General features: G+C 50.4%; 10 protein-coding genes; 5 read left to right on the forward strand and 5 right to left on the reverse strand.

The window, feature by feature from the left end:
* Positions 1-28: 28 nt before the first annotated feature.
* On the forward strand, positions 29-975 carry FFUJ_12210 (uncharacterized protein; the record flags this gene model as incomplete). XM_023581789.1 has 3 exons in its annotated part: positions 29-85; positions 144-233; positions 298-975. The coding sequence occupies 3 exons, from the start codon at positions 29-31 to the stop codon at positions 973-975; spliced, it is 825 nt and encodes a 274-aa protein (XP_023434428.1).
* A 286-nt stretch (positions 976-1,261) lies between these two features.
* FFUJ_12211 (uncharacterized protein) lies at positions 1,262-2,533 on the reverse strand (the record flags this gene model as incomplete). XM_023581790.1 has 2 exons in its annotated part: positions 1,262-2,395; positions 2,450-2,533. The coding sequence occupies 2 exons, from the start codon at positions 2,531-2,533 to the stop codon at positions 1,262-1,264; spliced, it is 1,218 nt and encodes a 405-aa protein (XP_023434429.1).
* Positions 2,534-3,809: 1,276 nt separating this feature from the next.
* Positions 3,810-5,666, forward strand: FFUJ_12212 (related to DNA polymerase Tdt-N; the record flags this gene model as incomplete). XM_023581791.1 has 3 exons in its annotated part: positions 3,810-4,638; positions 4,690-4,869; positions 4,921-5,666. The coding sequence occupies 3 exons, from the start codon at positions 3,810-3,812 to the stop codon at positions 5,664-5,666; spliced, it is 1,755 nt and encodes a 584-aa protein (XP_023434430.1).
* Positions 5,667-6,433: 767 nt separating this feature from the next.
* Positions 6,434-7,053, forward strand: FFUJ_12213 (related to microsomal glutathione S-transferase 3; the record flags this gene model as incomplete). XM_023581792.1 has 4 exons in its annotated part: positions 6,434-6,468; positions 6,526-6,683; positions 6,737-6,908; positions 6,969-7,053. The coding sequence occupies 4 exons, from the start codon at positions 6,434-6,436 to the stop codon at positions 7,051-7,053; spliced, it is 450 nt and encodes a 149-aa protein (XP_023434431.1).
* A 276-nt stretch (positions 7,054-7,329) lies between these two features.
* FFUJ_12214 (related to carboxypeptidase) lies at positions 7,330-9,003 on the reverse strand (the record flags this gene model as incomplete). Its single annotated transcript, XM_023581793.1, has 1 exon — positions 7,330-9,003. The coding sequence occupies one exon, from the start codon at positions 9,001-9,003 to the stop codon at positions 7,330-7,332; it is 1,674 nt and encodes a 557-aa protein (XP_023434432.1).
* Positions 9,004-10,676: 1,673 nt separating this feature from the next.
* On the forward strand, positions 10,677-14,951 carry FFUJ_12215 (related to sec7-domain protein; the record flags this gene model as incomplete). XM_023581794.1 has 2 exons in its annotated part: positions 10,677-11,064; positions 11,131-14,951. 2 exons carry the CDS (start codon positions 10,677-10,679, stop codon positions 14,949-14,951), a joined length of 4,209 nt encoding a protein of 1,402 aa, XP_023434433.1.
* Positions 14,952-15,450: 499 nt separating this feature from the next.
* FFUJ_12216 (related to signal recognition particle 72 kDa protein) lies at positions 15,451-17,435 on the reverse strand (the record flags this gene model as incomplete). XM_023581796.1 has 2 exons in its annotated part: positions 15,451-16,645; positions 16,696-17,435. The coding sequence occupies 2 exons, from the start codon at positions 17,433-17,435 to the stop codon at positions 15,451-15,453; spliced, it is 1,935 nt and encodes a 644-aa protein (XP_023434434.1).
* An 820-nt stretch (positions 17,436-18,255) lies between these two features.
* FFUJ_12217 (uncharacterized protein) lies at positions 18,256-19,164 on the reverse strand (the record flags this gene model as incomplete). XM_023581797.1 has 2 exons in its annotated part: positions 18,256-18,905; positions 18,951-19,164. 2 exons carry the CDS (start codon positions 19,162-19,164, stop codon positions 18,256-18,258), a joined length of 864 nt encoding a protein of 287 aa, XP_023434435.1.
* A 2,491-nt stretch (positions 19,165-21,655) lies between these two features.
* On the forward strand, positions 21,656-23,080 carry FFUJ_12218 (uncharacterized protein; the record flags this gene model as incomplete). The annotated part of the gene is made up of 1 exon (XM_023581798.1): positions 21,656-23,080. The coding sequence occupies one exon, from the start codon at positions 21,656-21,658 to the stop codon at positions 23,078-23,080; it is 1,425 nt and encodes a 474-aa protein (XP_023434436.1).
* A 297-nt stretch (positions 23,081-23,377) lies between these two features.
* FFUJ_12219 (related to transcription initiation factor IIE chain TFA1) lies at positions 23,378-24,625 on the reverse strand (the record flags this gene model as incomplete). XM_023581799.1 has 3 exons in its annotated part: positions 23,378-24,314; positions 24,369-24,464; positions 24,531-24,625. The coding sequence occupies 3 exons, from the start codon at positions 24,623-24,625 to the stop codon at positions 23,378-23,380; spliced, it is 1,128 nt and encodes a 375-aa protein (XP_023434437.1).
* Positions 24,626-24,809: the final 184 nt, after the last annotated feature.

The following is a 24,809-nucleotide window of genomic DNA, read 5'->3' on the forward strand; positions in this document are numbered from 1 at the left end:
CATAGCCTTCTGCGCGAGATCAAAAGCCATGTCGACTCAACGCAGTGGTCATCTAGAAAGGACAGCTCAGGAGCCACGAGATGAGGTTGGTTCATATCAATACAGGTCCATTGTATATCATTGACTGATATTCGGCGAATCAGAGCCTTCTGGATGTAAGACTCGAGCGTGTAGATCAGGTGAATGAGCGAATTAGGTTATATCGTCTCAAACTCGAGTCAGGGCCAACCAAGGTACATACAGCATACATCATATTAATTTCAGTCTTTGGCCAGGAGGAATACTGACAGTATCTAGTTCTTAGCCGGTCAATGGCTTGATACATACATCCCCGGGAACCCCAAACCAGGCGGCTTCACACTCACATCTACACCTCGCGCGGCTGCCGATCCCAAGTCTCCCTACCTGGAGTTAGCAGTACAAGAATCCCCAGAGAACCCTCCAGCGGCATGGCTCTGGCAGTCGCCGTCCGATATTACTGGTTCCAAGCTACAGGTGCGTGTTGGAGGAAGCTTTGTCTTCCCACCATCAGAGATACCCGTCACCGACATAAGCCATGTGGTATTTGTGGCGGGCGGCGTGGGGATCAACCCACTCGTCAGTATGATGGGGCATATAGCTGAAGAGGGATACAACCTGGAGGTTAAGGTTCTCTATGCTAGCAAGTTACCTGCGCAGGGTCTCAAGGGTGTTCTTTTCCTGGAGAGAATCAGAAAATGGTTTACAGAAAAGGAACTTATTGGAGATTTGAAATTTTTTACCACAGGGATATATGACGGGCAGGTCGAGAGCCGTGAACTTGATGTTCATGAAAGGAGATTCACAGTTGAAGATGTGAAGGAGGCTGTAGATGAGAAGAACAACAGTGTGGTATATGTCTGTGGCCCCGCGACGATGACGGATGAAATAGTTGATGGCTTAACAGGAGACAGGGGGATGGACAAAAACAGAGTTATGCTTGAGAAGTGGTGGTAGGGGTCGGCAGCGTAGCATAGCATCTGTAGACGAATAAGCTCCAGATCACGATAACCACGAAACTTCATACGATTCGGCCCACAATCTTTATAAAACATCTGTTTGGAATTCATATCTGGAAACTGAAGATGAAAGAACCCATAATGTATCTGTTTGAATGCGCCTTGGTATCGTTACAAAACCATATATATAGTCACCAGCACCCATCACTTATGCGTCCGTATTGTTAGCCCAGTTCAGCCGTTGCTATTGTATAATGTGTACCATGTTTCGATGAAGTCCCTGTTTAAGAGAAAAGGTCCTCGGCCTTCTGTCGTTGCTTCGATCTCCCTCCTCCAAATAGCTCCTTGCCAGTATTGTTGCTGCCAAGTTTAGTAGGGAACAATTCGCGCGCGTTAGCTGAAGCAGCACCCTTAATCGCAAAGCCCTCTCCACTCCCCTGCTGGCTCGCCATGCCGCGGATGTTGAATGAGTTGCCATCGCCTCGTGCACTGGGCACGGAAACAATTTTGGGGCGATCCTCATCTTTGAGGCGGGCTGATCCTATCGCTCGCTCAAGGGTATCCAGGTTTCCTCCACCAAACTGCTTAATCGACTTCTTGGTCGGGAACAACTCCTTGGAATTGTTACTGCCTGATATGCGATCTTTGAGATCCCTCGCTCGCGCTCTGTTCCCAGATGAGCTAGCCCTCTCACCCATTAGATCGTCGCCATCGTTATCGCGCCTGGGAGATGCAGATCGGTCGCGTTGTGTTTTCCGGCCTGAAAACAATTCCTTGCCTTGATTCTCACGAGCATATGAGCGTGGTCGTTCCTCTATGTCTGAATCGCGTCTTCTCCGTGTTGGGCGAGGCGCATCATCGTACATGCTGGCTTCAAACGTCTCAACGTCGTCGTCAGAGGCGCGTCGTCGTCGGCCCTCGCCACCCCTATGATAGCCATCGTCACGATCCCTGTACCTTGACCGGTTTTCCTGATTCGTGCGCCGTCGCTCCTCGGGGTCGTGCTCAGGATGAAGGAGATAATAGCGGCTGCGCAAGGCAGCACCAACCTCTTTTTTGTCGCTTTGTACTGCAAATCTCACCTGGAGAGAAATCTCTGGCTTCCCTTCCAAAGGCTTCGCAGGTAGAGTCTCTCCGATTGCCAATGCTGTGGCATCTGCGACGGGAACAGAGCTCAAGGCAACAATTGCATCACGCGCCGTGGGTTCAGAAGGAAAGATGAGGTTGGCAGAAGAATCGTCAATCCACTCGATTCTGTCGACATCGCTGAAGTGAGCTTTGACGTAGGCTTTGATGTCGGTTGTGTGAAGAGAGTCGACACCCTTGATGTGGATTTTTGTCGGGACGAGGGTCTTTGAGTCGTCGGTCGGAGGTTCGTCTTCAGCCACCTCGCCAGGCTCTTCAGGCTCGTCAGGTTGCTGGAAGGGAAGTCAATTTCGGATGGCAGCAGTCTGACTGTTAGTCAAGCTTACGAGGATATCATCGCGACCGATGTCGAGAATGGGTGCGTCGTGAACCGTGTCGACGGCATCGTCCATCTCAATATCGAGATCCATGGCCCGTCAAGATCTGAGGTGCGTAAAATATTGGAGAAAGTGTGTATGTGACTGTGGATGGTGTGTGGGCAGTAACCGTGAGTCATACAAGTCAAATAACGGGCTGATGAAATAGAAGCGGTTGAAAGAAGGAGTAGAAGCTGGGAGAATAGAAGAAAAAGTATGCGATTGCGGTTTGCGGTTTTGAGGTTGATGTCCTCTACAAGAGACCCCAATCACTGTTGCATGGGCCGATCGGAGCTTAAATGGCCGGCTCCGCCGCCGCCGCCGCCGCTAGATTTACAGCAGATATGCCTTGAAGTCAATTACAATGGAAACGCTCCTAACCGTGACAAAGGCTTGCGAAATCAATATACATTCGCGGAAATATTGAGCGAGTAGACATATTTATCATGGGTCTCATACAACAATTACGGCTGAGGCCCAATGTCCTTGATGCAAGTTACCTTAAGTAACATCTTCTTTCATAAGTCAGTACCTAATCAACGGATCTAGATGCGCTAACTCCTCACACTTCCCTTAACGGGAATCGCAGAGTTCAAGCCCCACGAGCCAGTGACGTGAAATCTAGACTACCCTACAAAGACACGATCAACTTACTTACACTTGACTCATGGGGCATCAAGGTTTCATAGTAGGTATGCACTAGGAATATATTACATTGGATCGATATGAGACAGTTGTAAGCAAAATCAAATTCATAGTATTGCCTCCAATAGCTCTATCTAATCTCGAACGAGAAAAGGCACAATCTCAAAGAGCTTCTTGGTCGTCTTGGTCACTCCCTCCATCTACCCGGTCTGAACAAATACCTACTAACTACAGGTAGGTAGGTAATGAAGAATTGGGATTACCTCGCCCAGCTGTGACAGCATAAAATGGAAGTCGCATATTAACCTGCAGAAGGAGTTATGGGCATAAGGTATGTGACTAGCCGTGGCTGACATGGATAAAACCGAGACAGAGTCCTTTCCCAAATCAATGAACTCAGCACTTTAAGCTATGCCCTCGCGATTTGTCCATCTCCACGTCATCCATACCAAACGAAGTGATTATCTGGCCGCCACCACTGTATGAAGATAAGCGAGACAACTCATATTCGAAGAACAGACCCTTACAATTCACGACCTATTTACTGTATCATCTAACTCAAACAGCCAGGCGTGTGCAAGTATGAGACTCATGTCAGTCACCACAGCCTTGATATTCCACGAATAGCCAGAACTCTCTCCATCCGCACCAAAAGCTGAAGCACATCTGCCGGAAGGTTGCTGTGATGAGACTCGATAACCTTCCGCGGATTTTTCTCCTCTCAACACATCTAAAACCTGAAGAACTGCACCATCTCGAAGAACGAATCCCTACATTGACGTATGACATCAATGAAGCTGAGATCGTGCTCGGAAAGATATCGCAGCAAAGACGCGCTGAGTTTGAGCTGAGAAGGGCAAAATTCGAGTTTGCCTCTGTAGAGGAACCTCAAAAGGAGAGTCACCAAGTTGATTATCCAGCTGTGGCCGATGACTCGGGTGGTAGCCCAGATCCCAAGCGGAGGAGAGTCAAAGAACAACCCGACATTGGGACAGACATAGTCAAGGTTGTTAAACTTTCATGGCTCCTAGACTCGTGGGAGAAGGAAGAACTCTTACCCGTGGACCACTACTTGATCTTCCAGTGTAATCGAGTCTTGCCTCGTGAAACAACACTCGCACCTGTATTACCCAAAGGCTCTACTTCACCAGCTAGTAGTATTCTTGAGCGTGCCCTTCTCGAGAAGAAAGCGCAGTCATCAAGCACCTCGCCATCCAATGGGCACAAAAGGCGTCATGATGCCTCGACAACAATGTCGCAAAATGCACCTAGTCTCCTTCATCAAACGACATCGGAACACGACATCACACTGCCCGTCATACCTGAATTTCTGAGAACCACGTATTCATGTCAGCGACCGACGTATATGAATCCACCGAATGAAGCGTTTGTGAACATCCTCACTGAGATACGAACCATTCGTCAACTCCGAGAGGATGAGGTCGGTGTGAGAGCTTACTCCACATCCATTGCCTCGATCGCTGCGTACCCTTACGTGCTTGGGAATGCCCAAGGTGAGTATTATGGTCTTGTTTGATACCGCTAGCAGCTAAGAATTCACCTAGAAGTTGCGCGGTTGCCGGGTTGCGGTGATAGAATCGCCGAACTATGGCATCACTGGAAGGAGACAGGTGAATCAGTAGAAGTACGCGAGGCCAACACCGACCCTAAAATCATAGTCCTCAAACTCTTTTACAACATATGGGGAGTTGGGGTCGTCACCGCCCACGACTTCTATCAAAAGGGTGAGCACGAAAACGAGCTTCCCCAACACAAAAGAAACTAATGATCTTTAGGATGGAGAGATCTAGATGATCTCGTCGAGTTCGGATGGAACACGCTCAGTCGCTCGCAGCAACTTGGAGTCAAATATTACAACGAGTTCTTGCAGGGGATCCCCCGAGACGAAGTCGCGACCATTGCCGCTGTAATATTGGAACACGCCCGCCTGATTGACCCAGGATTTGAGATGGTCATTGCGGGCGGTTATCGGCGAGGCAAGCAACAACCTGGTGATGCTGATGTTGTCTTGAGTCACCGAAATGAGAACAAAACACTGAATGCGATAACCAAGGTTGTCGTGGCCCTCGAAAAGGCCCAACTCATCACACATACACTGACACTGTCGACTCACAACTCTGATCGAGGACAGCGCCCGGTATCGTGGAAAGGGGAAAAGTCCAACGGTTCAGGCTTTGACACACTCGACAAGGCTTTGGTGGTTTGGCAGGACTCCAGCAAAAACGATGCACCGCATCGACGGGTCGATATCATTATCAGTCCGTGGAAGACGGTGGGCTGCGCAGTACTAGGTTGGAGTGGCGGCACGACATTCCAGAGAGATGTTCGACGCTATTGCAAGAAAGTCAAGGGTTACAAGTTCGACAGCAGTGGAATACGGCGCCGGGCAGATGGCAGATGGGTTGACCTTGAAGGAACCTCTGGAGGCGATGAAGCCCCTGATATGGAAACTGCAGAACGGAGAGTCTTTGCGGGGTTGGGTCTCCAATGGCGGTCACCTGAAGAGAGGTGCACTAGATGAGTATGGGCCAGTGTCATTGAAGTCGATCCACTGGCGTTTCTGGAAAAAGTCAGACAATCGATATTGTCATGTTGATATGGAGGCAGTCATCATCATGCATTGCCCCTCGAGCATATGGAGTACAGTAATTACCCTGCGGAGTTTTGGCTTGTACCTGCATTGGTAGCTGCGGAGTTTGGTTTTTAGGCCGATGCCAATTACGCCAGCTTTCAACTTTCAACCTCACACCCAATGAATCGGATGATCCAATTAAGCCGACGGCATTGAAATCCGAAATATGATCACAGTACGAAAATCAAGACTCGGGGATTACTCTCGTCATCAAATACGTCCGTCAAATTTCTATTCGGTTCGTCGCGCGGAGCGGATCTCGCCCGCATGAGCGACACTCCGAGGCTGAACAAGAGTGGATGATGACTTGTCTTATACACACAGCACCTATTTACTGGACAGAATTGATATGTTTTCCCGCAACTGCCTGGGATTAGAACCCCTCCGATTGTGCTTTATTGGTCATGGCATAGACTTGACTCGAGACAACGAGAATACCTTAGTTGGTGGATTGTTCCCCCTGGTGGAGCTAACCTGACTCCCGGACACGTTAGGTCCGTTCCGTTGGTAGTTTCATCATCCCGTTGATGGGAACCTATTAATCACTATTTAAGAACCACACCTTGACAAGGCCGTACCAGCTCAACTCTTGCCATTACACAACTATCTAGCATTCAGTTTCATACTCCTCGTAGTCAACCCATCTTCTCTCCATCATGTCTCTCGTTCTTGAGCTCCCCGCTGAATACGGGTAAGGCGCAATCCCACTGTCTCAACCTCAACCTCAAACAACTGACACTCTTCTTAGCCTCGTCCTCGTGGCCGCCACATCCACCTTCTTCATCAACACTCTCCACGTTCTCCTCACTAGCAAGGCTCGCAAGCGAAGTGGTATCAAATACCCCGTCGCCTACGCTTCCAATGAGCTCGCTGAGAAGGACGCCGAGGCCTTCAAGTTCAACTGCGGTTCGTACCACCCACGAAACCCAAGTCTCAAGTACTAACTCTCTCTTCTACAGCCCAGCGCTCGCACGCCAACTTCACCGAGAACCAGATCTCTTTCCTTGGTGCTCTTCTGATCTCTGGTCTTCGTTTCCCCGTTGCCTCTGCCGTTCTTGGTGCTGGCTGGGCCTTCTCTCGTGTATTCTACGCCATTGGCTACTCTGCTGGTGGCCCCAAGGGACGCATGGGGTATGTATACCTACTGAGGCAGTCTCCATCTTGTGATATTTGCTGACTTGACGAACCTAGTGGCTCAATCGGCTCTTTCCTCTGCGATACGTCGCTCAAGTGCATGGCCGCCTATACTTCCATCATGTTTGCCCTGGGCAACTAAGTCGGACTGACGGACAGGTTTTGAAAAGATGTGATATATGCATGATATTAGTTTCTGTTTTACTTAACTAGACCTGCCACGAATTCCCCATCGTTGCTATTTCCTGCTTTTTGCTGTGACCATTAGACGCCTGCGTACCTGTCAATCCATTATTACATGCAACTTGACCAATTCCAAAAAGAAATAAAGAAAATTAAATCATAATGCTCAATCGTAAATCTCATACCAAATCCCTATCCAACACCCTCCTGCATCCCGTACAAACATACATCAGCTTCACCTACGAAGCCTTCTCCTTCTTAGCTCCTGTCCTACGGTCGGGTTTTGCTCAGAACCTTGGACTGGCTGATTTTCATGCATCTCCACCTTGCCATCCTCTTCAGCCTCAGTAATGGACTCGATGCCATTGTTACCCAAGAGATAGTCTCCGTAATACTTCATCGCATTGAATATCTCTTCCCCCGTTGGAACAATGTGTTCTTTGGGAAGCAGAAAGCCGTAGCTACCGGTATCTCGAAGCTTGAGCTGGTAGCTGTAGTGGGCTCGCATTTCATGATAGAACCAGTCGACAGCTGATCCACCGCCAGATTCGATGCGAGACCAGTAACGACCACCGCTGAATTCGCGAGCTGAGACCGCACCCTCACACGCTGATGCGACCGTGTACGACTCTCCATTTGATAGACGGATAGACTTCGCAATACCTGCAGCAAGCTCTTCCAAATTCTCCAGATTGGGAGGGTCGACAGAGCAAGTGTAAGAGTAAGGATAGAGAATTTGCTGAGAGTATGAATGTAAATCAATCAAGCCGACAAATCGAACATTATTGTTCCAGGTTTGGTTCCGCGCCCAATCGGCAATGTGCACCGCTTCAACGGCCTGAAAAGGCTTCTCTCCTCCGTAACTCTCAGAGCATGGGTCCCGTTGAACCTGTGAGCCATCCCACTCGTACCCGTAAGCTCGGTCCAGGTCCAGTCCACGGCAAAACTGAAGGTTAGTCTGTTGTCGTGTTTTGCGCCAGAGCCGATCGATATGCCAGGTATACTCGAAACCATCAGGGTTCGCAATTGGGAGGAAGACCAAGTCGAACTCATCCAACAGCTTTGTGATCATCCGTTCTTTACCATAGCTAGTGATGAAGGACCACGCCAGATAGTTGACAGTACTCGTTGAGATCCATTCGCGAGCATGAGAGCCGCCCATGATCATGATTGTTTTGCGCCGAGGCGCATCCGGTGCTGTGTTCGGAATCCCCACTCGCAGGGCAGGAATATCGCGGCCTTCGTATGACTTGCCGATGTTAATGTACTTGACGTAGGATGGAAACATAGCCTCAAGGAGACGCATCCATCTCATCACGACTGGCAGAGACTGGTAATCCTGGAAAAAGAGGTTGTCTCCAGGCGAAGAAGCGACTTTCAGGACCGGAGGGGCGGGCTTAGGATCGTAATAAGTTGGGTTTCCTCCGATAGGCAGTGATTTATAGACGGCGGCGGCCAAATCCGGGATCAGAACCGAGTGCGATGCATGTAGCGTCTTGGGAAGCAAGCTCAGCAGAGGTCGAACCTCGTCAGCGTGTAGGCGGATGTCGACATAGTCATCGGTAAAGGCCCAGACATCGAGAAACAGTCGAGCAGCGGCATCGGCAAGGGCTCCCTCTTCGTGCGAGGTAGTGACGTTGAAGCGCAGGACCAACTGATTGAGGTATTGTGCGCGTAGTTGATTGATGACGGGCGGCGGGGTGTTTCTACTCGGATGACGTCCGAAGACGGTCTCGATAGCCTTGTCGCGAAGTTTAGAAAGGAAAGGGAATAGTCGTTTGTTCGCGTCATTATTATTATTCTCGTTACTTTGTAAATCTGGGACGGCACGATGTGTATCGATACCAGCGGCGTGGGCGCTGGAGGCCTGCAGAAGCAGCATACTCGCTGCCAGTAAAGGTAACCTCATCTTGCGTCTTACAAGAGAACGCGTAGCCGACTCGATCAATTGACACTGATTGCCTGAAGTGGCCGGGATTGGATTGGAGGACTATCAGCCCCCAGCTGAATATTTGACGATTTTGTATGACGGATATAGCGACAATTATCAAATCATGAGTGACGATGTTTGAAGATTACACTGCCTCTAGTTAGCCCGGATGATAACGCACGCAGCCTGACGCTTGTTGCTGGTTTATGTGGGGCTGACGTGGGAGTCATTATGGGTCCATCAATTCAGACAAGTATGTAGGTAGTTTTTCACAAAGCGTTGGAAGCATCAGAATTGAAGCAAATAAAACAATACTGGATTTTAAGAAGGTAGTCGGATACAACAAGCTGTTTATGCGAACATGTAAAAGAACTCATAAATGCTTAGTTTAATACGAAGTGACACAGAAATGGACATTGGGACCTCGTTTATCACGAATCCTACCTATACAGCTTTTAACTGGTACCTAGTTGCACACATTTATATACACTGGGATTCAAGGGCGATCTGAAAAAGGACCAAGAATATATCGCTTGAGTAATATAGCAAAATTACCTTATAACCATTATACAAAGACCAAGCCACCCATGTTGACACTTTCTCCATGTGGCGTGGCCTTGGGTATATTACGGACAGGGAGATATTGAAACATGGAACACTTGTTCTTAGGACTCGCTAGTGCATGTCAATAAACAATATGAAGTTATCGTTCATTTCTCAAAAACTGTCGAATCTATTTGCGGGCTTACTTACTCTGAGGCTGTCAGAGCAAGTTCGAATTCTCAGTCTCAATTTCAAAAAAAAATAAAAAAAATTACGAGAAATAGTCTAGAATCAACATCTGTATCCATACTCTCTCGTCGACCTAATGATGCCAGAGGATACATCTAAGTGACCACCAGTGCTGATTATACTGTATATTACTGCCTAGGTACGTGAGTACTTAGGCTTACGTTGCGCGTATCGCCACGTTACAGACATACTGTCTACAATAGTCACCAGAGATGGGTAGATGGGATCAAAAGATATCAAAAATGAAATGGTAGTGATGCCTAAGCTGTAATTTCAGCCCATACTTAGGACAATGTTTCTCGATCATCACCTCCTTACACCAGCCACACTAATAATCCAGCGGGCTAGCTTCTTTGCACCTGAAGGGCCTTTTACAGCGGGTCTTTCAGGAACCCCCTACTCCCAGCCGCATGCCTTACCTACTGTAGCAGTGGGTCCGGACACTGTGCATCGGTAGTCTGACATGCGCTGGGCTGGGCTGGGCTGGGTTAATTGAGGCTGCCACGACCAGCAGCCCCTGGCTTTGGTGGGAAAGCTCCCGCGGAAAGCGAATGCTCAATGGAAGTGATCGAAAACAGATCAACCTCCAACTACCTAACTACTAACCTAAGTACTAACTACTACGCTGCATCGACAGCGCTCACAATCCGGACCTTACACGCGACATTCACTCTTGCTGAATTCTTATCATCGATTTAGGCACCTCGAGTTGTCTCAATGAACACCACCGCGACTGGGTACCAGCCTTTCGCTTGGTAGGTCGTGAGACGCCTGCCGCCCTCAACTGGCACGCTCTCTCACCGACGTCGCCTAGTCTTGACAACGCCTGGGCTGGCTGCGTACCATGATCAGTCGCCGTTATGGCTTTTCGTCGCCGCCGAGGCAACTTGTCTGATGACACTGAAAAACGTCGACATACACTCTTCGAACCCAGCGCATCCGGCGATCCTCCTCCTCCAGTTCCTTCTCAGCCCGACCACAGCGATGACGACGGACAAGGACCTGGAGAGTCTTCCCGCCCGCAGCAACCTCGTGAGTTAGCTCGCGAATCAACAACTAGCCGTCCTGAAGGCCTCCCCGAGAGTCAAACCGAGAGTCGCCCTGGAAGTCGCCCAGACACCCCTCCTATACAAGAAGAAAACAGCAAACATCATCGCTTCTCCGTCCTGCGTTTCCGAAACGCGAGTGATTCTCAACTGTCTCTACGAGCCAAGCAACAATCCGAGAAGCCGCCGCCCGTTCCGCGACGTAACACACCCCTATCTACCGTACTTCGACGCTGGGACATGCTTAGCTAACCTGTGTTCGACTTAGCACCCGAAATCATTACCACCGCTCCAACAAACGACTTCAATGGGCCGAAAAAGAAATCGTCACGGATAGGCCTGACTGCTAGGTTCCGTCGCTCGACGGATTTACCCCGTGAGGACGTCAATACCAACAATGGAACGGGACGCCAGAAGACACTTCGGAAATCCTTTACTGATGACAGAAGGCGCCCCACGCTCGCTACACTGGAGGAACCTGAATCCCCGCGACCATCGACAACAGCTACAACAAGTAGTCCTAATGGTACAATCTTAACACCTCCAAACCGCCCTTCCGAGTCATCCAGGTCTGATGCTAGCTCCAACGATCGCTTGTCTCACCAGAGTTCGTCCTATCAGAGTCCGGAGACGACACCCAAGAAATCAGGCCCGTTCTTTCGATTGCGACGGCATAAGAAAGCACCAGAGCCCCTCTTTCCATTTGCGCATCTTCAACAGCAAGGAAAAGCACCCCCAGGCATTTCCTCGGCTTCATCCCTTGGAATTTCCACGACCCCACGTCCAGCTTCCGCCCAGAGCGGCCGAACAGCTGGCGGAAACACTACCAAAGGAGATTCCGATTTGAGGTCAGGCCAATCACCTGCGACTACTCTGGTGGCACCTGGGGGGATCCAGTCGGGGCATTCTTCACCCACTAGGGGCGATCTATTGAGAGGAAGGTCCTCTACTATGAGTTCGATGGGCCGTGACTCTAACGACGATCACCTTCTACCGCCGACGACACGAACGTCGTCCTCTACTGGTCGTAAAAGCTTTGGTGATTTGTTTGGCCTCAGTCGTTTGCGGCAGAACTCAGAACTTAGTCGCCAGGGCACGATGACTCCTACGACCCCCGGTTCCATTGGATCTAAAAACAACTCACTCCAGCTTGCCAGGGACTCCTTTGTTCTTCCAGAACGCAATGAAGATGAATCACCCGCCAAGTACCTTGCGCGGGTCGAAGAAGTTGCCAGCCGAGGCATCATTGCTGCGACTCTTTCAAAAAGCGCTGATCCATTCATGACTTCAGTCCTTCGGAGCTACATGCGCAGTTTTAGCTTCTTTGGTGATCCTATGGATATGGCTATTCGGAAACTGCTCATGGAAGCTGAGCTACCTAAGGAAACACAGCAGATCGACCGCTGCTTACAAGCGTTTGCTAACCGCTATCATGAGTGTAACCCAGGCATTTACTCATCGCCTGATCAGGCGTACTTCATTGCATTCTCCCTACTCATTCTACATACCGATGTTTTCAACAAGAATAACAAGCACAAAATGCAAAAAGCTGATTACCTGAAGAACACAAACGGAGAGGGCATATTTGACGACATTCTGGAATGTTTTTATGATAACATAACTTATACCCCTTTTATTCACGTTGAGGATGATTTAGACCCTACAAGCGACCGCTATGCTTCACATAAATCTCGACGAAAACCTCTGATCTCCTCTACAGTCAACGACCCCGCAAAACGAGCTGTCAAGGAGCCTATCGATCCCTATACCCTGATCTTGGACGGAAGCCTTGATGCTCTGAGACCAAACTTGAAAGATGCCATGGAGCTGGAGGATCACTACAATTACCTAGGCTCTGCGACTAGCCTGAACTTGAAGGATTTGCAGAAAACGTTTTTTAGAACAGGTGTACTGCAGATCGTGTCGGCCCGGTCTCGACCCGACGCTTTCATGACGGAACAGACAGCTAGCAACCCGGCCGAGGCACATCCCGGTATCGTCGACATCAAGGTCACCAAGGTTGGATTACTTTGGCGGAAAGATGCGAAGAAACGCAAGGCAAGGTCTCCGTGGCAGGAATGGGGCGCCATTCTTACTGGGGCGCAGCTCTACTTCTTCCGCAACACAGGCTGGGTGAAGTCTCTAATGCATCAGTATGAGAACCACATCAAGGCGGGACATGATGGAACACCGTTGATCTTCACACCTCCACTTCAAGAGTTCAAACCAGATGGTCTCATGTCAACTTATGCTGCCGTGGCCCTCCATGATACGGCGTATAAGAAGCACAAGAACGCTTTCGTCTACGTGCGGCAGGGTGGTCTAGAAGAAGTGCTATTGGCAGATAATGAAGAAGAAATGAACGACTGGCTCGCGAAACTCAATTATGCTGCCGCCTTCCGGACTACGGGTGTTAAGATGCGTGGTGTCATTGGCGGCAACTATGACGGGCAGAGTCGCCGAGGTTTACGTCGATTGGATAGCGCTGATGCTGCCACCCTCATCCAGACACCAACCGGGCCAGTGTCAATCGCGAGGAGTCGAATAGACCATAAAATGGCCGAAGATATCTCAGCTGCTCGAAGAGACGTGATGAAGCAGAAGATTGCTGAAGCAGATGAACATGTGCAGGAGATTCAGAAACAGCTGGAGCACCAGCTCAGGAACGCACGCCACCTGCTAATCCTCGCGCCCATCCAGCCAAGAACGAGGGAACAGCTTTTATCTGCTGCTGCACGGATATCTGCTCAGCTCAAGTGGACGCGTCAAGATATGTGGAAACACAAATGCCACCGTGATATCTTGATACAGGATCTCGAAGAAGAACACCCATCCTCGACCTTTACTCCTACCAAGCAACAGTCAAACCGACTTTCACAGAGAACAGGGTCACCTACGCCACGGGGCAATGTGGGACGTAGAGGATCGCGGTCAACGCATCATTCTGGAACCGAGGCCGGCCCAAGAACACCCACCGAGTCTCAGGTCGTCCAAGTCCCTAACACAGCCGAAGTCACGGAGGATGTCGATTCACCTCTGGACCAGGTCTTCACAACACCTCCTCAGAGTGCCACTAAACGCCGGCATAGCTCACGCGATCTCTCCTTTGTTCGACCAGAAGCTGCTAGCACCAGGCATGGGTCAATATCTAGTATCGCCCAGTCTCCCATAGCATCCCTCCCTTCCACACCGCTAGTAAAACCCCCTTCGGCCCAAGATGAAAGTAACAAGCCGCCATTGCGCAAGGAGGACGACGGAAACCATGATCCTGACGCCGATGAACAAGACTTTCTGGAGCAGGCCGGCCTACTTGAACAACGACCCAGCCGTGACCCTACAGACAAAGCAACTGTTTCAACAGGTGCTGATGTACCTGGGGAGTCTGGGACATCCACAGACAAGGGTGACAGGAGCAAAATTCGCCGCAGTCTCCAACGCACTCTTCGAGAGGGTGCTGGGCATCTCTCGCACCACCGTGGCAGCCGCAAGGGCAAGGAGGTCGCTGGGTCAGGGGAAGAATCGACCCAAGAGCATCAACTTTCCAGAGGCACGGGGAGCTTCGTGGTGCATGGTAAGAAAGCATCAGTCATTAACTTCGGTGATGGCCTGCAGAATATGACCCACGATGAGAAAATCCGTGCTCGAAAGTCCTCACAGCAGCAAGATCCTCCGCTGTCGCCAATGCCTAGTGGGCCAGAGGATGAAGACTTCTACTCTGCCGTTGGTGTGCCAGTGGAGTCGAGCGAGCGTAGGGAATCCATTGCAAGTGCAAGCACTGCAACCGCACGAAGCTTCCGCGAACTGCATAGGAAGTATTCGACCGCCCAAGCAGCTAGAAGCACATCAGCTGGCGGTAGATTAACAATACCGTCGGATACGGAGAGTGAGGTTGCAGTCAGCTTCTCAGATGGGCGCCGCAGTCCCCTGCCTCCTATGGAGACAGAGACGGACGAGGAGTCAGACGGTACCGGTTTAAGAAGAGGCCGAAGCATCAAGAAGGACGATCTTGACAGTCGAGACTCGGATTCTGAGTCACTTCAGGATATAGAGCAGCTTCCGAGCCGGCCCGTGCAGCCCGTTAACGCCTGATACTGGGAAGATATGGAGGGCTCTCGTGTGGAGTATAGTCCGCGCGTATAACGTTTTTTTATATAGAATTGGGGCTTGCTGGGACGGGCGTTGTGAATACCTTCGTTTTATACTTGTGTTATCGAGTGGCCACATAAGAAGCAGACGTGAGATGCCGAGCGTGGTGGACTCATGTCAAGGGGGTGATGACGTGGACATATGTTTCTAGATATTCTATAGTGGCCGAGGCCTTTTGTTCATTTGTACTCGCTTGCACCAGGGCTTGGGCAGAGCATTAAAAGTCAGCGTTAGAAATCAACTTTTGATTTTTCAGTCGAATCGAAATTGAGCGAATGTGCATACATAACATCATCCATTCTTTTGGCCTTGATGACAGCCAGGGGGAACTGCACCGATAGAGCCAGGGCGTATACATGGATGGAAAACCCATATCAGTGGTCAAGAATATCATACTGAAACAGAGTAATATATGCATATGCAGTATCCGTAAACTGCTGTACTATTTCTTACCCTTCTTCTTCTTCTTGGAGGGCGGAGGCGCCTTCTCAACCTTGACACCTCCTCCGCCTACAAGCTCCAGAGTCTCCTCTTCCTTCACGATTCCTCCCTGTGTTGAATCAACAGCCTTCTTCTTACCCTTCTTGCCCTTGGGACGGTACGAGCTTCTGTCACGCAAAGGCAGCCAGCGCTCAGGGTCGGGCTTGGTACCCTCGACATAGTTCTTGGGAAGGCGGATCTTTCTGCGTCGCTTGCTTGTCTTTTCGGATGGCCCTGAAGGAGCGGAGCGCTTCAAAGTTGAGAAACCTGTCTTACTGGCTGCGGTGGCAACACCAGCGCTGAGGAGAGCTGTAACATCGATGCCCTCGACAAGCGAATCCACAGGAGGGAGGTTCTGGAGGTGCTTTTCCACACGAGAGGGGTTTGAGGGAGCCAAGGATGCGACAAGGCCAGCTGCAGCAATGTCCGAGCCCTTCCGCTCATCGATTAGTTTCTGGAATGAAGTGCCCGCGAGTTGCAAATCCTGGGCGTTGGATGACTTCATTAGTTCGATGCCAGCCTCTTCGAGGAGTGAGACAGCTGAGCTAGCCGGGCGTGACTGCCAGTATGTAGCGGCCTTGACAAGTTCAGCCTTTGCCGAAGATTCCCGCCCCTGTGTCCTCAAAAGGGTCACAGTAAGGGCAACAAGACCAGAGCTGAATCGAGCATTTTGAGAATCATCAGTCTCGTTCTTTTCGAGACGCTGAAGGAAAGACTCAAGAATAGACAGAGCAGAGCCTACTTTTCCTTCATTGAGTTGTATTTGCACAATAGTTAACACTAGACCGACATCATGTGGTCTCTTCTGGGTCAGTCCTTGTAAATTGTTCAGAAGTTGCTTCCCGGATGTTCCTTGTGCGCTGGCGGCAGCGTTAAGAACAGAGAGGATGCTAGTTTCAGCAGCTGTCAAGGGATGTTTTGCTTCGGCGAGAAGGGCATCGGTGCGACGCTTGACTCCGGCACCCTTGAGGATTTGCAAGTCGACGGTTAGTCGGTTGCGTCGCAAGATATCAGACTGGTGCTGGAAGAGCTTGGCATTTCTTGCCTCGGCCGTCAGGGTCGAGAATCTTCGCTCGAGAAGATAGGGGTTCTCGTCCTTTGGTTCCAAAGTGACCAGGTTGTTGCCAATTATTAGTGCCAGATCGGGATCTTCTTCTCTGTCCATGATAGTCAGTTCAGCCCTGAGCATAATTGCAGTAAAACCTACTTTGCGCTTGATAGAGAGTTATAAAGATCGAGAGCCTCCTTGAGCTTGCCCAACTTGGCAAAGACGTAGGCCTGCTGTGCAAGAATCGGCCGCATTTCCGCCTGCTTGTCCTCATCTGTCAAATCATCGGAGGCATCACACAGTCGACTTGCACGCTGCAATAGATCGGCTGCAGTCTCAAGAGAGCCGTTGGCAATATGTGCACATGCAGCGTTATAACACAGTTCAAATCCATCAGAGTCTTGGACGGAAATCTTGTCAGTGACCGAGTATCCCAACCAACTAGACTGGGCAAAAGCGGCCCGAAGGTTGATGCTGATATCGTTCTCCTCATCTGCGGGATGGGTGTCGAGTAGACGGCTGTAGATGTTGCAAGCCTCATCGAAGCGCTCAGCACGGTAAGCAACTTGTGCGGCAACATGCTGTAGACTCCTCTTCTTCTCTAGACCGAAAGCCTGAAGGACAGAAGTAGCCTCTTGAAGCTTCCCCGTCTTGTAGAGAGCATAGGCATGTTCGAGGGCAATTCGTGCGTGGAGGGCGGGGGAGCCATCAGCAATGGCGCGCAAAGCATCGTCGAATCGATCGAGCTTCAGCAAGGCGATGATACGGGTGTGTTGGCTGTCGACATCGTTCTTGTTAGCTTTGAGTGCAGCGTTGGCAATCTTGAGGGCCTCGTCGTGATCTTCGACGGAGGATTGGCGCAACAAGGCGCTGAGGGCGGCAGCAGGGTCTTGAGGCATGATGGCGATGCTATCAAGACGAAGGCATATCCGTGAGGGGTCACGTCGATAACAACACGGTTAGATGGGGAGGGAATGGTGTGAGACCAGAGAGCGAATCGGTTGTATCTTGTGCGTTTTCGATGCTCTTCGCTCGTGGTCGTGGTCGAGCTCAATGCGATGACCTGTCGTGTGTTCGTCCAGTCCAGTCGTGATGCTGGCGGGGCAGTTTTGGACAGCGGGGCACACAGTAGAATAATTCTAAGCTCTTTCTGTGGCTTTGCAGCCTCGACAGTTTCCTGCACAGTGCAGAAAGTATACTCGTACTAACCTAAGGACCTTTATATTCCGTATATAGGTACTAAGGTAGGTAGGTTTTTTATATGAGAAGGAAAATGAGAAAACATCATGCAATTTTTTTTTCGAATGCATTCGTCACTACTTTTGATGCTTCCTCAATGAACCTATTCGTGATGCAAGTTGATAGGTATTTATGTCTTAAATACTTGGCTGTATGAATACGTTGTAGGATGGATAAGCTAAAGCCGACAAGCTCATTATGTGTACATAGGTGTATACAATATGAAATTGGGTTCGTAGCCACTAATTTATATTCTTCAGTTCCTTACCTTATCTAGGAGGGCTTTTCAGTCCCCTCGAGAGTGGCTCAGTCGAGGGTGTTCTTTCATTGGTGTGCGTAATGAGAACAAGATCTCACTCAAGCCGACGGAGTAACAGCTTCAATATTGTAAGGGTAGACAATCAAGAAACAACAATATCCATATACATCATCGGGTATCATATACATGAAATCCAAGTCAAAAGTAGCTTTCGCCAGTCATCAGCGCCTGAAAGGATTCCACCATTTCTTACGCACTGGTGCCTCTTGGGCATGATAGGCATACAATGGATAAGCGGCCATATTCTCATATTCCTCCAAAGGCATCTGCTTCGACAAGCGCCGCCTGATCTCTCCCAGCTTGGTGGAATCCGAAGCAATGGTCACTATGGAGACTCGGTTATGAGGCCCTTTTATTTCCGGCGAGTGCCGGCTTGTCGAACCATGTTGATAATGCCGCCGATCGGAGGACGTACGTCTCCGGCTCCGTCTGCGGCTATGGCTATGGCTATGGCTCGTGGACTTCTTGCCTCTGGTCTTGTCACGCTTAGACCGCTCTTCTGTTGACCGTCTCTTAGACTTGGTTCCGGTTTTCTGGCTATGACGGCGGGATCTCTGTCGTCCTCTGCTCACGATGCTACCCCGTGAACTGGAACTTGAAGTTGATCCTACTCTGGTTGACAAGTCATTCATCGCGCGAACGGCGTCTAGACTTGAGCCCGTGGATAGAGCTAGAAGAGACTCGCAATTGATCGGCTGTCCTTTAGGGTCATGAAATGAGCGGACTACGTCGGCCAGGGTGTTTGTGAGTTTCCTCACAATGCGTCTAAGAGCCGATCGTGCAGGAGCTGGGACAGGCTTCAGAATAACAACTCATGCATTTTAATACGAAACCAATGCAGATAGAAGTGACTTACCATCACCTTTTTCAAACCGAGAACCATCTTGTGAAAGTCGCCAAGCATATTCTCGACGCACTCGAGCTCTGTCAGACCGAAGTGAGGTGCTCAGTGTCGAGCGAGTCTCACTCAATGTCGCCGAATCCTCATCCTTAGGGAAGCCTTTGAGAAGAGACAGGCACTTGGTGTAAGTGCCTAACAGGGAGTTGACAGCAGTTCCGAAATTACCCATAGTTGTTTACGAGTAGCAACTCGAGGTGCGTCGCGTCGCTGGTCAAAGTCACGGCTTGCAACATACAGGCCCGAGATCACTCCATCAGTAGTTACCGTGTGCATTGGTAGTTCGCAGGTGGCAAGGAGTTGCCTGTCCCAAGAGACTGCACGTGGGCAAAGAAATCCTCCAGAGCCCACTGCTAACCACCTTGAGCTACATACAGTAGAGCCAGGGGTGCCAGGGCCAAGGCTTCTTACTTCTGCTGTGCTTTTGCTGCAGCACATAACCCACCCTGATGGCCGTCACGTACTGATATGTATGTACCTACCTTCTCTATACAGTTCAGGCTGTTCTCAATTGCTATGTACGTTTCGGGGTTGATGGAGATGAATTTGAATTTGGCATGACCCATAGCAAAGATGGGGCCTTGGACAATCTCACTTAGTCCACCGGTTCCAACCGGCCTTGATGTTCAATTTGGAGGTCCATGCCCGTACTGAACAGGACAACGCGAATTGCTATGTATGGTTTGCAAGGAACCAACCTCTGATCAGAACCTGGGGAGGGATTACATGCGTGCGGGCAACTTGGTCGATAACCTTGCGTCAACAGTAGGGCGCCGATAAGGCCTACATACCGACCGTACCACGCACGACCTCTAACTTACATGCACCCGATAACTATCTGAAACACCTGGGACCCAGGGGGCATGGAGGAAGAGGCCATCTCATGCAACGAGTCAAGAGCACATCACTTTTCTCGACCGCATTTTGGGGGCTCCCTCTTCTAAAGTATGAGTATGTACCTACACAAAACCCACGGGACAGTACACCAACAAAGTCATCCAATCCGATGACGGGTTTGCCCTCCCGCCCATTGCCATCGGGTCCCTCCCGCTATTATTTAGTTAGCTACGGACCGGGGGCCCGCCAGACCGGAGAGGTGACTGAGTAGCGAGTAGGCGAGGAGGTAGGGTAGGGAGGGACGGATAAGGGCCATTCACATTCATAGGTACTACCTAGTAGTTAATGGACGGGTACGGGTGCGGGAACTACCCCCCAAGAGTCAAATTTTGTCACTCCCGTCCAAAGAAAGTGGCAGGCTTGGCAACAAAGAGGGTGTGGGGGTGGGCCAGCCAGAGGAGGTCTGCTAATCTGAGAGACCCCATGCAGATGCTTCCATCAATCACCATTGCGATTCCGGCCACGATCACAATCATTGCGCAAGGGCCCTGGTTGATACATACATGCAGTATGTATCAACTCTTGAGTCTTTGACTTCTTGCGCCCGCCCGTCACAGATCGCGTGGCCGCCCTCCAACGCGACTCGTCTCGACTTTCTGCCTCTTGATAGTCTCCGTCTCGACCTTGATCAAGTCGACGGCTTCAGGGACCAAGTCTCAAGGGCCAATGGGAACTGGGAAAAGGGTGCGGCACGATCAGCCAAGCTTTTCGTGTCAGAGTTGAGACATTTTGTTTATCAATCGGACTCTGATGTGGGATATGTACTTATCTTCTCATAAGGTAGTTTCCGGGCCAGGGGTCCCAAGACAAGACGACAAGAAAACAGCGCGCCTTGCGCCAGGTAACCAAGATTTGGTTTGAGGGTCCTGCGTCTACGTACATACATACAGTACGACACTGCGAAGAATTGGAACTTGACAACAGACCAACAAAGATAACGGCGCTATCTTCTCTTAGCTGGGGCTCTACTGCATCCCCTGAGCTCCCCGTAGTCTAGCGTGGACCTAGATTTCTTCTGGCACTGGACTGGAGTTGTGATTGTTCTCACCGCGTTCCGTGGCTCTACCTATGTACAACACATGAAGGAGGTTCTTGATCGTGGTCATGGGCATGGGCAATCTCTGCTTTTATCCTCTCGGTGTTACTGGGCATGTACCTCAAGCAGTCACTGTTAGACACGGCTAACCCCCACTGTCTATAATCGTCGGCTTGTGGTGCCATGACCACCTGCGGGTCTTCAACGTGGGAGTTTGTGATGCCATCAGCCGGCCTGCGGGCGCAGCCGGTCTAAGATTCGTGGGTTGTCTTGATGGCGAGACGAGAGCGGATGATAACGCCTCAAAAGCGGACCCTGGATATACCTAGAAACCGTTAACAGTCTACAGCCTCTCACGTGTATTATGCCACTGTCCTCTGGTACCCCCGCCTGGACTTAGGTACCGTCCTAACGCGGCCAGGCGGAATCACACAACCCCAACATCCCTGGGGGTCCAAATATCGACATCGCCCTGCTTTATGATTAGAGCCGCCCGCCTACCTTGCCCTGCCTTTGCCTTGTCCTGCCGTGCCTACCTACAGTACAGGTTGCTGTTGTTTTCTTCTTCTTCCATGCTCCATCTTTCATATCTAAAAGACTACCCCGTACCCTTTCATACCCATCCGTACCCATTCTGTCCATATCAGGCTCCTACTGCCACCGACATTTCCATGGACGACCTATCCCAATCTCGATTCCTCTCTTCGACACCTTGGTTTGACGCAACTTAATGTCACCCTCACCCTCTCGCTCTCCCCCACCGGCCTCGACGCCGCAGTCCGACGAGTCTCAGTTACCCAAGGGTCAATGTCGCTACATCCTCATGATACCTGAGCTCAAGGGCCAGCGGTGCGGCTGCATGGGGTTCGACCACAACAAATCTTTACCTGGCGCCACTTGCAACTGTGGGCATCTATCCTGCTTTCACGTCGCCAATGCCGATACCCCAACACCAAGCACTAACAAGTCCGAGATCGATGCGATTCAACAGCGAGTACGAACCTTGGAAGAACTCGCGAACCCACAAGACCGTGATCGACTCTCCCACGTTGTTCGTCGCATCAGCGAGCTGGAGGAGACGGTCGAGAAGAACAAGGACGAAACCGATACTGAACTCAAAGGCTCATACCGCAACGCATCTGCTGCATGGGCGCTTGTTACACAATTGCAGCAACAGATTAAAGGCTTGGAACAAACCCTTCGATCTCAAGGCGAACAGCTGGCAAGGACAGGGAGCGAAGTGGACGATTTGCGCAATCGTCAACTTGAGCTACTAGATAGCGACGAATGCTTGGAAGAAAGGATCGAAAAGTTGGAGAGTGCCGAGCCTTTATTGTCTCCTCCCCAAGACCCAAATCTAAGCAACGCCACCGTCAACACCTTTCATCTCTCGCCCACAGCCACTGTCCCCTCCCAGCTGCCGTTGAACTCAACGCACAGCTTGCCGATAAAACCTACCGCCCCGACCGAACGTCCAAGGTCATGGACAGTGCATGTGTCCTTAATGCCTTCCAAGGACACACCCTTCCCATTTGAAAAGGATACAACCTCATACAAGAGATGTCTGTCCCGTGGACTTCATCGTATGCTCGCAGTAGAAGGAGACGATGCCAAGTCTGTCACAGAGGCTGTATCACGGGCATTTGAACCCCTACTCAAAGGACGGCCGTGGGTTCCATTGCAAGCAAAGCTTTGCGATGCTGAGCGTCTACAAGGCCTGCCAATGTTACGACCCCTGGAGGCCAGGCTCATCCACGGTCCGTACGACCGCGCGTTCCTCAAGCAACACTGCGCCGTGCTAGATGCTAGTGGCAAGATGGACTCATTATATATAGCAATGGAGCATGACTCCTTATCTTGGAACTTCTTGAAGAGGTCCCCAATCTATCTAGACGGGCTGGAGTCCGCATGGGAGCGCGATAGCGTACTCGACAAAAAGGACGAACAAGACCCGTCGTCCAGGGAGAACGGCGATGAAGGTGACGAGTCACCGCCCGCCGGCAACATCGTTGGAGCCTTGACAGGCTTGAAGCGTAGCATGTCTGAGATTTCATGCTCGTCTCTCGATGACACCGAATTACCGTTGGCCAAGTTGCCACGAACATGCAAGACATCTCAACTGGAGATGCGACGCGGCGTAGAAACTGCAAGGTGATGTGCAGCATCGGAAAACAGGAAATGAACGACCTGGATCTCATCGGGGACAGGTGTAAACATCATGAAAGCGAGTTCTTTTTTACTGGCATATAATGGGGCGTTCAAATATGTGCTTGGGCAAGTATTGATACCTCGGGCATAGCATTGGCCTTTTTATTTTTTATTTTTCAAAAGCATGGCCGGGCTTGGTTAGGCTAGACAGGAACTGGATTTAGAATAAGAATATTAGATGATAGAGTGGCTATTTATGTACGAGAACAAGGAGTCTGGCCATTACCGGACAATTTCATGGGTTCTAAACGTCTTCAAACTCTATCTCCTCGCTGTCTTCGTCTTCTTTTTGTTCTTGAGTATCTGGTCCAGCCAGCTTCACTTTCTTGGTGGCAGGGACATCTTCGAATAAGTCTTCCTCTTCTTCTTCGTCCTCTTCCTCCTCTGATTTTTCTTGTGCTATCTCCGCCTTGAGCTTCTCGAATATATCGTCTATTTGAGCATTGGCCACGGCCGGTGCTGCTGGGCCGGCATCTTTGCTGGACTCCTTCTTGACGACTGATGCAGTGCCCGGAGCAGCGCCTGCTGAGAAGGACTCCCCAGTGACTGTACTATTAGACATCCATGATGGCAGCGCATTTTGCTTCGCTATCTGCTCCTTGCGCGCCTGCTCTGCCGCCTTCTCGGCTTCTGTAGGGCCATCCGATGTTGAGATGTTAACTGCAATCGATTGTGGCCCTGTGTTGGTCAAGCCCTTGACCGCCATAGGTCGGTTCGCGCCAGAGTCTACTGCAGTAGTCTGAGCGCGCTGATGTGTTTCGTCGCGCTTCACCGGGCGTGCTTTAGCAAACGCGCGATCGAAGTCGCATTCAGGAATGTGGACGGCATCGATCTTGGGAAGCAGTTCACTGATGAATTTGAACTGGTCATTGAGTCGCGTTGACTGCTCGTGCCCAGTCGACGTCCGGTCGGCCTCAAAGGTCAGAACATGAGAGCAGCGATGGCATAAGAATCCTTCCGGGCCAACGTTGTCCAGAACCTCCATCGCCGTCCATTCTGCTTTGCAAAATGAGCAAAAGTACTCTTTTTTCTCGCTCGCGACTTGCGTAGTACCCTGTACTTCTTTATCGATAGTGTAAACGCGCCATTTGATGGCGTCTATTGTGGCTCGGTAGTCGATGTAATACCATGTTTTGTTGCTCGGTCTTGGGTTGCCTTCTCGCAGCTCTGATCGTGTGTGTCTGCCCCGGGTCCAGTCAGTCAAGGGCTATTCGGCGAAGATTCCCTTCACATACACCACCAAAAATCGATCCTCACGTAGCTTTCCGCATATCTTGTGGAGTTCCTTTGTGTTGGTAGACATCAAGTAGGCCAAATCATCGTCTCGAAGCCTAGCAAGACACCGTGGTTAGCAAGCAAGTACTTTTCCAGCACAGGAGTGTAATAGTCATACTCACGCCTCATGCAGAATAAGCGCATCAATCACAAGTATGTCGCGGGTTTCGTAGAACGCCCGCGCAACGGACTTGATAAGTGTGATTGCGAGATCCATGATGATGTTGGTTTAATGCAAGAATGTGATCGCGTATATCAAGTGCAGGAGGATGAATTAAAGGTGTGATGACGTAATCAGAACCCGTTATAAAAACTGCAGGCAACCAAGAGAAGAGTCACAGCTGCCTGCCTGCCTGCCTGCAGTACTACCTAGGTGTTCATAAGGTATGAGGTAAAGGAAG

The sequence above is a fragment of the Fusarium fujikuroi genome, chromosome FFUJ_chr08, assembly GCF_900079805.1.
Source record: "Fusarium fujikuroi IMI 58289 draft genome, chromosome FFUJ_chr08".
In the NCBI taxonomy this organism is placed as follows: Eukaryota; Fungi; Ascomycota; class Sordariomycetes; order Hypocreales; family Nectriaceae; genus Fusarium; species Fusarium fujikuroi.